Below are 14,935 nucleotides of genomic sequence, written 5' to 3' on the forward strand. Positions count from 1 at the left end.
CAAAAACAGGGGCAGATTTTCATCTGTTAGGAAGTAAGTAACTTTAATTTTACCCTGTTTGGCAGTCTTTTTGAATATGTGTTCAATATTTTGCGGTAATGACGCCACTGCATGCTTTTTCTGCCTCTCTTGCTCTTTTCGACTCACAGCGTTACTCAGTATGGATGTCGCAACTAAGTTTCAAATGTTACCATTAAGTGGGTTATGTCACGTGACTTGCGTTACATTATTGTGGCTTTGAGGCTCCATGGGATTCGAATTACTGTTCAGAGTTATTTAAAATTACACTTTATTACAATATATATATTGAATATAAATATAAATATAATTATTAGCCCCCCTTTGATTTTTTTTCTTTTTTTCTTTTTTGAATATTTCAGAGCAATGATGTTTAACCGAGCAAGGAAATTTTCACACTATGTCTGATAATATTTTTTTCTTCTGGAGAAAGTCTTATTGGTTTTATTTCGGCTAAAATTAAAGCAGTTTTTATATTTTTAAACGCCATTTTAAGGTCAAAATTGTTAGCCCCTTTAAGCCATATATTTTTTCGATAGTAGAACAAACCATCATTATACAATAACTTGCCTAATTACCCTAACCTGCCTAGTTAACCTAATTTACCTAGTTAAGCTTTTAAATATCACTTTAAGCTTTATAGAAGTGTCTTGAAAAATATCTAGTCAAATATTATTTACTGTCATCAGGCAAAGATAAAATAAATCAGTTATTAGAAATGAGTTATTAAACTATTATGTTTAGAAATGTGTTTAAAAAATCTGCTCTCCGTTAAACAGAAATTGGGGAAAAAAATGAACGAGGGCTAATAATTCAGGAGAGGGTATAATTCTTACTTTAACTGTATATGTATTTTTAATTCTGTAACCGTAAAAACTATTTTTTGACACCAAAATGTTTATGTTTGTGCCATTGTCTAAAGCAATCAGCATCAGGTAAAAAAAAAAATCATATTTATACATTAAATATTACTTTTTCTAATTTTAATATCATTTATATGTAAATATCCATTTCAATGTGTTTGCTTCATTTGAAGTAAAGTCTGCTATCACCTTCACTGATGGTGAATCTGTGTCTCCTGAAGAAGTGTTGTTCTGAGTCCACGGAGACTCCCAGCGCGAGAGGCCTCTGATCTGTGTGGGCTCCACTTTTTCCAGGCCGTGCGGCAATGAACCCATGCCCAGTACAGAGCTCTCCGCTTGGGGAGAAACGGATGAGAAGACCTTATCACTGCTCAGAGAACAGTGAGTGAGCACATACTGATCCTGGACATATGATTCTTGCTGAATACGCCAGCGCACATCACTGGGGCTGTAGTCAGTGTCGCCACCTGCAGATCAACACACACAAGGTACGGTTGGAATGGTCAAATTTTGCTCATTAGATGTTTGCAGTCCTTTTATATTTTGGATGACAAAAGATATTTTGACTAATGTTGCAACCAAAACATTTCGGTTTATATTGTGTATTTATGTATTTTTAAATATGTATTATGTTTTTTCCCCCAATTTCTGTTTAACAGAACATTTGTTTTTAACACATTTCTAAACATAATAGTTTTAATAATATTTTGCTAGATATTTTTCAAGATACTAGTATTCAGCCTAACGTGCAATTTAAAGGTTTAAATGTAAAAAAAATCAGTAATTTTACGATTTATTTCCGGCAGCTGGGGTGCCGTAAAATAAACCAAAAAGAACGGCACTTAAATTACAGAAATTTACAGAAAAAAATGAATATTAAATTACAGGTATTTCCTCAAATTAAAATTTCTGATAAATTTCTGTAATTCAACCTGTTATTTTACAGTAAATTTTTGTAAATTAACGGCCATTATTTTACGGGTGGTCACCCACTAAATTGTCATTTATTGCAACAGTAGTTTACTACGTACCGAGAAGTCATTTCCTTCATGCATATGTGATCCACAGACTCTTAGGTTAGCAAGTAAGATTATTAAGGACCGATTACACATTCTCCATTCAGCATTTGAGTTGCTCTTCTCTGGACAACGGTTTTGTTGTACTGGATGTAAAACTCAGAAAGGGAGAGCCACTTTTGTTCCTAAAGTTATTTTGCTTTTAAATTTCAAAAGTCACATTCAAATTGTAACGATTTTCAGTGGGCATTTTAGATATTTTTAATCCACATTCTTGTTGGTATTTATTGTTGTTATTGTTATTTGTTTATTTGTATATTGTGTTTGCATCTTAATAATATTGTATTCTTTTGGTGCTGCTCCATATGCCTTGAATTGCCCCTGGGGGACAAATGAAGTTTTTTTTTTGTCATTGAATGGAATTGAAAGTCTTGTCAGGCATATTTAAAACAAAATACATTTAATGACATACTATTATAGTATTAAAGGGTTCTAAAAGTAATTTTGTGCTTCCCTAATACCTGGCCACTAGGTTTGACCTTTTTGTAAATTAGTAAAAGATCAATAAAATATAATGTTTCGTGTAATATATTTTTTTAATAAATTAATACAATTATATATTACATTTAAAAATACAATAATGAATGAATATTAAGTAAAGGTGAGATTATATATTTAATGAAGTATTATATAATTATTGACTTTTGTTTTCAAAAAAAAGATTCAGCCAAAAACATCTGTTTTTGTTTTGTTTGTGTCGCAGCCCATAATTCTGGCATTGAAATAAAGCCTATCCTGCATATTTAACCATAACATTTCTAAATAATGTTTGCAATCAGTCAACATTGTGAAAATATGGTGCTACTAGTGCTATTAGTACTATTAGTGAAGAAAACTTGCAGTATCTCGGCTTAACGTAAATCTTAGGGGATTGTTAGATCCTGTTTTCTTACCTGGGCTGATGGGATTATCAATGGCTTGTGCACAGGAGAATTCAGATGAGATTTCTCTAGAAATCTCCCTCAAGGCCTCCTCAAAGTCTCCCTCGACCCCACACTCTTTCACAGCATCCCTCTCTCGCTCCTCAGCTGGAACCAGAGGCTGAAGGAGTTCAGAGGTGGATGGAGAAACCCCGAAAACTGATCCTGCTGAACCACCAGCACGACTTCTATGCACATGTGTCTTCACCTGCTTATATAAACACACACTGAGACTTTAAATTGCTGTGTTTGGTTTTAATTAACACAGCTTTATTTAGCATTTTACCTTTTCACGGACATGACTTTGGGTTGCACTTCCAGTTTGGGGAATATGATTCAATCAAAGGCATTGAAGCAAATCATTTTAAGTAATATGATGGTGTTACAAATAATCCATATCTTTATTCAAAACTGAAGGAGAGGTATTTGGCTTTGTTCTTTATTTTGTTACCTCAGCTAACATTCCTCATAAAGGTAACATTATGCTTACATTTTTTATAACCAATTCAATTCATATTTATTTCTATAGCGCTTTTTACAATGTAGATAGTGTCAAAGCAGCTTCACATAGAAGATTGTAGTAAATGGAAACAGTCTCAGTTTTCAGTGTTGACGTTCAGTTCAGTAATGCATACCTGTGCCCAAAGCTCTTTTGAGTTCACTGTGTTTTGTTCCTTCAAATTGTTTTGTCTTCGTATTCCCTACAGTACAGTAATATTCAATGTACATCTGTAATGTTGCTCCAGAAAGACTTGGTTAGAGGTTTTAGGGTTATTCATAGTGTGCTGAAAGTAAATAGTTAATACGTTTCCTTATTAAATATCCAAGGGATGACCTGTAAGGAGAAAAATGCTACCTCATATATCCTTAAAAAAACACTTTCTCAGATTTTTTTTTACAGTTTGTTGGAGTTTGCTCTCATAATTCAAGCAAAGTATCATAGGTAACAGGAAAAAGGCGAATAGAGAAGACTAGAACGTAAGTGTGGTGCTGTCTGACACCCCCCACCCGCTCTAGGCAAGGCTCGATTTGGCAATTCTAGCAAGGCAGACAAGATGAAGAGTCTGAAAGCACAGCATTTAGTGCCTGACACTATAGAGAATGCTCCTCTAGACATCAGGGGAGTAAGGTTTGGACTGAGCACTCACCAGCTGGCCTGAGTTACACATATCCCCCTAAATCTCACTCCCATCTGGGTCAAGGCACCAACATAACCCCTACGGTCCAACACCCACCTGCCCATTGCATTTACATTTGCATTTATATTACAATACATTTGTGCATTTAGCAGACGCTTTATCCTTAAACCCTGTGAACACACACTCGGAGCGGTGGGGGGTTCAGTGCCTTGCTTAATAGAATCGCCTAAGTCGTGGTCTTGAGGTGAAGATTCACCCCACGTACAATCCTGCTGATACCAGTACTTGAACTTGTGACCTTTGGATCCCAAATCCGACTCTAACCATTAAGACCATCTAGATTTAGGATTCCAGGATGGGATATGTGTGCACCAACCAGTGTAAAAAGTTATGTATTTCAATTTTAAGATCTTATTCTTAAAAAAAAAAAATTAAATGCAGAAAATAACAGGCATATTTTCACATAGCTTAACTTAAAAAGTAACACATTTAGCTATTATTTAAAGTGACTCTAGATTGTAATATATTACTATGCTACAACAAGCTAAGCGCGGGGGCACTTTTGATCATTTTGGAAGGGCACTTTTCTATCTAAGACTAAAAAGGGCATGTGCACTGCACAGGTTGAGCCTTATGTGTGCACGTGCCTGCCCCTTTGGTCTGATACCCGCATATTTGCCTGTTTGGTAACACTTTACAATAAGGTTTATTAATTAATGCATTTACTAACATGAACATCACATGAACAACACTTGTACAGCATTTATTAATCATAATTGAACATTTACTAATGCATTATTAACATTCTTGTTAACATTAGTTAATGCACCATGAGCTCTTTAACATGAACTAACAATGAACAACTGTATTTTCATTTACTAACGTTTATTAAGATGAATATATACTGTAGTAGATGTATTGTTCAATGCTTGTTCATGTTAGTTAATGCATTACTTAACATTAACTAATGAACCTTATTGTAAAGTGTGACCACCTGCTTTGATCAAACCAGCATGAGGCTAAAGGCTGCAGCTCATGACTATCCGGGTCACAGTGTAACCCCTCCTCCCAACACCCACTCACACAGTCCAAAAAGGACTTGAACTAGCAATTCCATCATGGGAGGCAGGTGCTTTAACAAGGAGGCTAAGCAGTTTGTTGCTAGAGCCCGTTTTGAGATCAGGGAAATGAGGTTTACCTGCACAGCACTCACCAGCTGGCCTCCTTTACACTGTCAGACTCTCACCTCACTCTTCTGGGCTTTCAATCCGGACACATCATAGAGAGTGCAGTAGCCAATCAGACAGTTTCCAGGATAGAGCGACGGGATTTCATTGGGTGACAGAAGGGCCTCAACGTTGTCTGGCACATACCAGTCAATTCGTACATCCGTCAACACCGGTTCCAGAGCTTTCTTCAGACATTTAATCAACTGTGGAGAATAGATGAGCTATTCAGAACTACATTACAATAAACCAGGGGTGTCAAACTCAGTTCCTGAAGGGCCACAGCTCTGCACAGTTTAGTTTCAACCCTAACACACTTGCCTATAGGTTTGAAAAGGACTGAATTAGTACGATCGGGTGTGTTTAATTAGATTTGGAACTAACTTTGACAGTTTTGTTAGGATTTCCACTTACAAATATGAAAATATTATCATGTTTTTTTGTAAATGGTACCACAGTGTTCCTAAAAAAAACAAACCCTTCAATCAAAATATTTTGCAAGCTACTTATTAAAAAATTAGCTTAAACAAAACAATTATTGAATTTTTTTTGGGACAATTTAATAGTTTTATGTTAAGTCTCCTTAAATTTATTACATTATTTTAGTCGATTTGTATTGGCACAACATGAATGAATTGTGTGGAACCCTGCGCTTTTTATAATGTTGGAGTTCAATGTAAATGTCATGACACTGTACATTTCATCACATGGCATTTCAGTATCATAGTCAACTTCAAAGTGAACACCACTTATAATAATCATATTATTTTAAATAATAATATTAAATATAATAAATAAATACCTTTTACACAGTGATATCTTATGGGAAATAGCAGGTTTCTTTTTTAGTAATTAGCTGATCATATACGGAAGAATAACTAACAAGAAATTTAAATAAAAATGATATTTTAAAGGAATAGTTCACCCAAAAATGAAAAAAAAAATCTATCACCATTTATTCACCCTTGTTGCAAACAAGTAGGAGTTTTTTGTTGTTGTTCTGTTAAACACAAGAGCAGATAGTTTGAAGAATGTTGGAACCACTAACATCTATAATAGGAAAAACAATTTCTATTGAAGTCAATGTTTACAGGTTTCCAACATTTTTGGGTGAACTATCCCTTTAAATCACTCTTTGTCCCGCACAGGCTTGCTACTCATATAGAGCATATTGATATCGTGTGTGTTTGTGTCACTGTAGAGGGCGCTGTGGATTGTCGCACCTTCGGCTGAAGCCTCTCTTCCTCACTGAGAAAATCTGTGCTTCCTCCTGTAACCTTCGCAATGCCCTGCAGGAGCCTCCGACAGGCCTGAGGACCTAAACCCAGACCAAAACACCTGCAACAACACCAACAACAGGTGCTTAAGCCAAGACACTGATGTTTCATGCACCTGTCCATTTGTAGGCTGTTTGGCTTTTCATGAACTTTTAGTTTTTTCGTCTAATAGGAAAATAAAAACATTCAAAATACACTGAGTGTTTATTTTGCTGAACTTTATATATCTGTGTCTGTAGATTTCACTTTTTTTTCCTCACAAATCTTAACCTGGGCACCTTTTACACTAAAGCTATAGTTTAATTCATATCTGTATTTGGAAGGTTTTGATTGAGGTATAATTGCATACATTATTTGCCTTAACATATACAACATTTTATTTTACACTAAAAATCTATTTAGCATCTGAATGTTTACAGTATTTTCTTTATTAAGGAGAAAGAAAAATAGATCCCAGAATCCCTTTTGTAAAAAGTAGATAAAACAAACAATATTTTTGTTCTAGAAATGTGTGCAAATTAGTGCCTCATTTGCATATTTAAACTGTAATACATTTTAATTAGTGCTCAGCAAAAATTAATTGAGAATAATTGCATCCAAAATAATAGTTTGTTTTCACATTATATGTGTCTACTGTGTATATTGATTATGTGTATATATATCCACACATGCATGCATATAGTAAAAAAAATAAAATTAATAAATAAAGAAATATATATATATATATATATATATATATATATATATATATATATATATATATATATATATACACACACACACACACACACACACACACACACACACACACACATGTACAGTTTATGATACAAATTAAATGTAAATATCTATGTAATAAAATTGTAATGTATAGTTTTGTTACTATGTTTTCTATATGTTCACATATACATAACATATATATGACACACATATTCAATCATTCATTAGTTTTTTTTCAGCTGAATCCCTTTATTAATCTGGGATCGCCACAGCGGAATGAACCGCTAACTTATCCAGCATGTGTTGTACGCAGCGCATGTCCTTTCAATTGCAACCCATCACTGGGAAACACCCAAACACTCCCATTCACACTTATACACTTTGGCCAGTTTAGCTTACACAGTTCACCTATAGTGCATGTGTTTGGACTTGTGGGGGAAACCCACGCGTACACAGGGAGAACATGCAAACTCCACAGAGAAATGCCAACTGAACCAGCAGTGGCTTAAACCAGCGACCTTTTTGCTGTGAGGCGAAAGCGCTACCCACTGCGGCGCCACACACACATATATTATATCAAAAACCTTATTTTGCATATGATTACAAAGGTTTGCTTTTCTTAATGTAATCAATAAACAGCTGGTATACTATTCATTTTTATATATATATTTTTTTTGTTTCACCACATTCACTTGCTGTGTCCTGCCTTAAAATGTAACACTGTATTTTTATATCATGCAAATTCACCATATATGTAAGATTTCATGTTTGTAAGTACATTTTAAGAAGGATTTCCTGTGAGTCAAGACATGCATGTCTCTTTCCAATTGATGGCGAATGTGCTATGAGGTATTGACAGAGAGAGAACTGGGAATATGTTTAGTATTCTCCTGACAATAATCTGGACCATTTCACTAATTAAATGTCTGAAGGAAAGCAGAAACCAGACGACACACACACACGCACACACACACACACACACACACACACACACACACACACACACACACACACACACACACACACACACTGAATACTGTTTGTTATTCAGGTCTGCTTCGTCTGGGTCGAAGGCTTTTAAATGTCTTGACTGAGTATCAATAACGAGTCTGTGCTGCAGTACAGTCAAAGCTGTGTGTGTGTGTGTGCGTGTGTGTGTGTGCGTGTGTGTGTGTGTGTGCTAAATAGCTTTTCTCCCTAAACATCAGTTTTTATGGAAAGAGTGTCTTTGTTCTGCATAATCTAAAGTACACAGTACTATAAAATCAATTTTCTCAGCCGCAGATTTATTTGTGCGTGTTGGAAATGTACAATGTCATTTTGAGTATTTATTTTAATGGCTTACTAACAGTGAGTGGATTAGATATAAAAGGCAAATTTATAAAGAACTGGGATTCAAACTTTTTCCAATCCGACTGTCAAACATTTTTATTTCTGAAAGTTTGATGTCAATTTTGGTTTGCTTGGTTTTAAAATGTTTCCTGATGTAACTGTGTGTTTGTATACATTTATAGAGGCGTTTTAATAAAAATGGAGAGTCATTTAGAACTGAGGCAGCACGGTGGCTGAGTGGTTAGCACTGTCGCCTCACAGTAAGAAGGTCGCTGGTTCAAGTCCCGGCTAGACCAGTTGGCATGGAGTTTGCATGTTGCGGGTGCTCTGGTTTCCCCCACAAGTCCAAACACATGCAGTATACAGTATGTTTCTCCAGTAATGGGTTGCAGCCGGGAGGGCATCCACTGCATAAACATATGCTGGCATAGTTGGTGGTTCATTTCGTTGTGGCGACCCCTGACAAATAAGTAGAGCCAGACGGAATCTGCGGACGTTTTTTGCTATTTCTGCAGAGAATTTTGGTAAAAATCTGCGGTGTTCTGCTGAATTATTTTGAGAGTATCCAGCGGAGTATCATAACTAAAACCTTAATATATTAAATAAAAAGTCATAAATTACTGAATAAAAACTGAATAAATTTTAGATTTACACATTTACTCAAGTAAATCTAAAAATTTACTAAAAGTAAAAATCTGCAGAAATCAGCAAAAATCTGCGGAATTCTGTGTGCGCAGATTCCATTTGGGCCTACAAATAAGGGACTAAGCTGAAGGAAAATGAATGAATGGATAAATTTAGAATTGGTTTCAAGAAGTTTAAGAAGTTTAGCTTCTTGAAAGTGTTTACTGAAGTGTCTTGGTTGTCATTAAAAAATAATAGTCGATTAGTCAAGGCAACTAACTGAAATAAAAAATGAAGTTGGTTTGAAAAAAAAAAAAAAAAAAAAATATATATATATATATATATATATATATATATATATATATATATACACATATATACATATACATACATGTTCTCCCTGCGTTCGCGTGGGTTTCCTCCGGGTGCTCCGGATTCGCCATAGTCCAAAGACATGCGATACAGGTGAATTGGGTGGGCTAAATTGTCTGTAGTGTATGAGTGTGAATGGATGTTCCACAGAGATGGGTTGCAGCTGGAAGGGCATCCGCTGCGCGAAACATTGTGGTGCGTTTATTCAGTTGTTTGTGTTGTGAGAATTTGCAACGTGAGCTGTCAAATTGATGAAGATCGTTTCTTTATTTGCTGTTTTTTTTTTTTTTTGTAATTGCATGTGCATTTGTAATTGCATGTGCTTTCTTAAATTGCAGCGCATCAAGCTCTCTCGGCCAATGTAGATTAGCATGTATATATATATATTTTCTTTAAAAAAATTGGTCTAGTAATGTTGTCAATGACAAATGACAAGCATATGTCTCAACATAATAATTCAACTTCAGAACTATGAATAGTTGTATTCTGATGTCGTCAATTTACTGTGAATTAACAACCAGGACCAATTTAAAGTCTATTCAAGTCCACCATTCAAAGTCTATAAAAAATTTAGCATTTTAATCAACAGTAGACCTACACACAAGCCTAATATTATTAATGTTGTTTTACCATACGTTTGAGAAAAAAACAATAATAATAGCCTACTCATATTAACCTTAAATTTACATCTACAGAATCCTGAGAAAATCATGATCTTAATTTTAAGCAAAAAATTGTTATGCTTGTTTTTGCTAGAATCGTGCAGCTACAGTCACACTAGAGTTTGAGCGTGCGAAATTCTATCGTACGGCACTGCGAAAAGGGGTGGGATTAAAAAAGACAATTAGACATAAAAAGCGAGCGATTGGTCCATATTTAAAATTTCTATATTGAGAGGTCACGATTTTCGCGGGGCAGAGTTCACCAAGCTTGAACTTTGCAACACGTTTCTGACGCATTCACATGTGTATGAATGAAAGTCTATGGGGAGAAAAGTGCATTGGGACCGCCACTTTACTCTGTGAAGATTCACAAAATTATAAAATAACTATTTGACACTGATTTCAATTACTTTAATTGTTAGCATTTCCTAAAAATATGGAGGTGACTGAAAGTACTTGAATCTTGGATCTTGAATTTCATCACATTTACCTTTCATTTTAACAAAAGGAACTCATAAAATTTCTGTCAGCCATGAAAGTCATGTTTTATGAAGCTTCGCAGCAGGAGTGCCTAATCCCGTTTCTAGAGATCTACCATTCTGTAGAGTTCAGCTGCAACCTTGATCAAACGCACCTGTCTTTAATTACCAAGTACTCCTCCAGATCCTACTTTGTTGGTTTAGTTGCTTTTGATCAGGGTTAGAGCTGAACTCTGCAGGAAGGCAGATCTCCAGGAAGGCAGATCTCCAGGAACAGGATTAGGCACCCCTGCTTTACAGGATTCAAATTTTACTTTACATACAGTATGTTACCTTGCTTCAAGTTCTCAATACAGTTTTTACCTGACGTTACAGGCGTTCCTCCTGACCAGCTCTATCACACGTCCGACATTGCTGAGGTTTCCATCCATGATGATGAAGAGCTGTCGTGGGCAACTGCGGTGGACGGGCTGCCGATAAACCCAGGACAGAGCAGACCAGAGGTTAACAGCACCATGATCCGAGCGCAGCTTCTGGATGAACTCTAGTGCCTGAGTCACAGTGACCTTAGAAACAACAGACGGACAGAAGGCCAGTCACTTTAGCCTTTATGTACAGTATGCTGTGTTAAGGAAAAGCACCAAGATTTGAAAGATGTGTTCATATAAAATGTATACAACAATATGTGGGTTATCTACCTATTATTTTAAGCATTAATCTAATAATAATAATAATAATAACAATAACAATAATAATTATAATAATAATAATAATAATAATAATAATAATAATAATGATGAAAAGTACTGTCATCATCCATAAAGCCCAAAATTGGGAATTCAGTCTATTTGGCTTTTCATGTCATGTTGTCTATTGAAAAAAACTTTTAAAATATTAATTAATAAATAAAATTATTTACTTTTTTAAAGTTTATCTATTTGTATCTGTATATTTTAAACAATGCATATGTTTAAATCCCTCCAATTTCTCTAAATATAATAAATATAAAATATTTAATATAATATAAGCACTTTTAATTCTATATTTTATTATTTAAAAACCTATATTCATCTATATTCTATCATTTATCTATATTTCTATATTTATCTTTATTCTTGAAATCCCTCCAATTTTCTCAAAATGTTTTAATTTTTTTAGCCATAAATCTTTACAGTTGATGTATTTGCATGCATCAAACTTTCAGTTTTATTTCTATTTTCTATTCTAGATAATCTATATTCTGAAGGTTAGAGAGCAAATGTTTGTCCATTTGTTGTTTGCTAGACTTTATACAATATTTTATTCACAAAACCATACCAATCAGCTATATTTTCGATTTATGGAATAATGAAAAGAGATCCCCTCTATAAAATTAAAAAAGATCTTGGATTTTTATTCATGTTCTGGAAAAAGCTGTTTAAATTATGCCAAAATTTTTTAAACAATACATATTTAAAATTAACATATACAAACATTTCAGTAAACACAAAAAGTTAATCTAATGAATCATTTGGAAAAGTGATTCACCTCTTCATCTCCTTCAATTTAAATAAGTGTGACATGGAATAATTGGAGAACTAGAGAAAACTGCCCTGTGTGATGGAAATGTGGAGAGCAGTGCTGCATAATTAAGCAAAGCAAGTTTGTTTTTGATGATTGCGTGCTGTAAAATGCATGGCAGTGCCATATGGCTCTCTGTGTTTTAAAACACTCTGTCCTGCCAGACCTTGGATCTGCTTGAACCTGATATTGCAGCGTCATGGCAACCAGTAGTGCTGACCTGGACAGAGATTTTTATCACCACAGGTCGCTCACTGTTAAACATCAACCAATCTCGCACGCATCCAGAGCCTGTATTGTCTTCACCTCAGTGACTCCTGAAAAAAATGCAGCATTGCTAACTAAAAAGAGTGTGGAAAAACACTCACATCTGTGCAAGTCTTGCTGGTGTTAAAAAGAGGCCTGACTGTAGAGCAAATGCCAGCGATGTTCAACATGGTGCGTGTCGGCAGACTCTTGATGGCCACCAACATCCCCTCCTGTCAAAGACATTTTCAGTTTGAATATACTGCATGTTCAGAGTGGAATGCCATCCTGTGATGGTCTTTACTTCATATTTTTATAGGTGGACAAAACTGCCTGTTAATGAGAGTCAGGAAAAACAGGCTGATTAATCCAAACCGCTGTTGAACAGTTTACTTGTTTATAAGATTGTCATGAAACTTTAGAATCATGATGATGACACGTCATAAATCATTGTCTTTGACATGACAACTTGAAATTACAAGACAATATAACTTGTCATAAATCTGTCATAAACATGACTGTCATAAAGCTGTTATTTTTTTGTGTAATGAAATTTATAACAGCGCCTTAATATTTTTCTTGGTCTCAGCTACATTTGTACAAATAGAATGTGTCATTAAAAGTCATTAAATCATAATATATTATACATTAATTTGACTATTGACACTTTCACTGAGGAATTTCAATGACAAATTTACTTTAAAAAGATGATCAGAAAATTATCCATAACAATTATAAGGCCTCATCATTTATGACAAATTTTGTTGTCTTGGTAATGTCAAGTTGTCATGACAGACAAAAACAGGTCATCATGTATTTGTTTATTTAAAGTTTTCAAACGAAGTAATCTCAGACTATCTCATCTATACATTTAAAATAACAACCAAACAAATGACAGTTTAGGCTCTATTTTAATGGTTCAGGTGCAAAGTCTAAGGCACATGTCGCAAAAGCATTATGGGCATGTCTGAATCCACTTTTGCTATTTTAAGGATGGAAAAATACGCTTTGCGCCCTGGCGCATGGTCTAACAGGGTGCTTATTCTCTTTTTGACTTATGGGTGTGTTATGAGCATAATGTGCATTAAACAAATCAGAGTCTAATCTCCCATTTCCTTTAATAGTCAGTTGCATCGCACCATGATGCATTTGCTATTTATATGGCGGACTTTGTGAATGGAAAAACTGAATGCTTCACTAGCAAGAAAACAGTTAAACAGAGCATCTGAAGCACGAGGATAAAGAACGAGCCTCCTCCATTTGGCCTCTTTACTTTCCCTTTACTTTACTTTTACTCTTTACACCTTTACTTTCGTGTGGTAAGGAAATGATGGAAACTCACTCCACTGAAGACATCCATGAAGCTATACATTTAATTTTGTTTGTTAAGTGCAAAGATTTATTTCAAAACTATTTTTGAATTCAGTTCTAATTTCCAGCAAACGAATAAATGACGATGATGAAACAGGAAAAATAAAACTGAGTTATATCCAAACACACGTCTCATTCTTATGTCCCATATGGTGATGCATACGTCTCCAAAACCTGACAGGTGAACAAATCTAAACTTGTTTTTATTAAAACAATTATAAATATGATTTATAATAAATAATACTACTACTAATAATAACAACATATAATAAAAATGCTAATTGTAATAAATAAACTGAAAAAAGCCCCCCGGGCATGAAGGTGGCATGGAGGTAGTGTTTTTATTTTTAGTAATAATTTTTGTAACATTTTGATTCTGTATTTTTGTGTATTAAGCGTTTGAACCTGCACAGGCACATAACTAACACGCTCTGCCCTGTCTTTAGACCTGCTTTTACTTAGTCAACAGCGCAGTCTAATTCAGTTCCTCAAAATAGTAACGCACTAACATGAGCCTTAACATACCTCCTTTATAGACCAGAACACCCATCAGTCCACAAAGTAGTGCAAATGGATTTTTTATTTAAACAACGTGGCGCATAATGTGAAAATTAGAGTTGCGCTGCATGGTCTAAAAATAGCAACATCACGTCAAACACGTCTTGTGCCTTATTGCGCAAGGTGTACAGTATGATAGTGTTATTACAGCTTTCGTACATGCATAAAATGTCCTTCGTATGTCATGATTATAAAGGTGTCTTATGCAAGTGAAGTGTTACTATCATGTTCTATATTTACAACTAAGCAAAAACTGTGTTTGCATCACCTACTGACCTGCATCAAACTACACTGTTAAAAAAAATGCTGAGTTCTACACAATTGATTTGTGTTGGGACAACATGAAGGAATTAAGTCAACTTATTAGTTTTTACTCGTTTAAGTGGATTGAACATAAAACAAGTTTTCCCTTATAAAAACTCCATAATTGTGTTGTTTCAGCTAATTATAAATAAGTAGTTTGAACAAACAGCAGCAGTGTATACAGTATTA

The 14,935-nt window shown here is 34.7% G+C and overlaps 1 protein-coding gene and 1 long non-coding RNA gene across 3 annotated transcripts in view; one reads left to right on the forward strand and one right to left on the reverse strand.

Annotated features, from left to right (window-relative positions):
* Nucleotides 1-14,935, reverse strand: part of vwa5b2 (von Willebrand factor A domain containing 5B2) — a 47,668-nt gene that overhangs the window by 11,100 nt on the left and 21,633 nt on the right. The window contains exons 9-14 of one of the 2 annotated variants that reach the window (XM_073929340.1): nucleotides 12,637-12,747; nucleotides 11,072-11,274; nucleotides 6,466-6,580; nucleotides 5,263-5,448; nucleotides 2,851-3,085; nucleotides 1,071-1,348 (exon numbers count right to left, since the gene is read on the reverse strand). In XM_073929340.1, coding sequence (XP_073785441.1) covers nucleotides 1,071-1,348; nucleotides 2,851-3,085; nucleotides 5,263-5,448; nucleotides 6,466-6,580; nucleotides 11,072-11,274; nucleotides 12,637-12,747 — 1,128 coding nt within the window. Of the gene's footprint in view, nucleotides 1-1,070; nucleotides 1,349-2,850; nucleotides 3,089-5,262; nucleotides 5,449-6,465; nucleotides 6,581-11,071; nucleotides 11,275-12,636; nucleotides 12,748-14,935 lie in introns of both variants that reach the window. The other variant, XM_073929334.1, reaches the window with a different exon arrangement.
* On the forward strand, nucleotides 1,103-11,385 carry LOC141378702 (uncharacterized). The gene is made up of 3 exons (XR_012393935.1): nucleotides 1,103-1,369; nucleotides 6,444-6,601; nucleotides 11,084-11,385. It is a non-coding gene; the product is annotated as an uncharacterized lncRNA (long non-coding RNA).

This window comes from Danio rerio, chromosome 2 (genome assembly GCF_049306965.1).
Source record: "Danio rerio strain Tuebingen ecotype United States chromosome 2, GRCz12tu, whole genome shotgun sequence".
Lineage (NCBI taxonomy): Eukaryota > Metazoa > Chordata > Actinopteri > Cypriniformes > Danionidae > Danio > Danio rerio.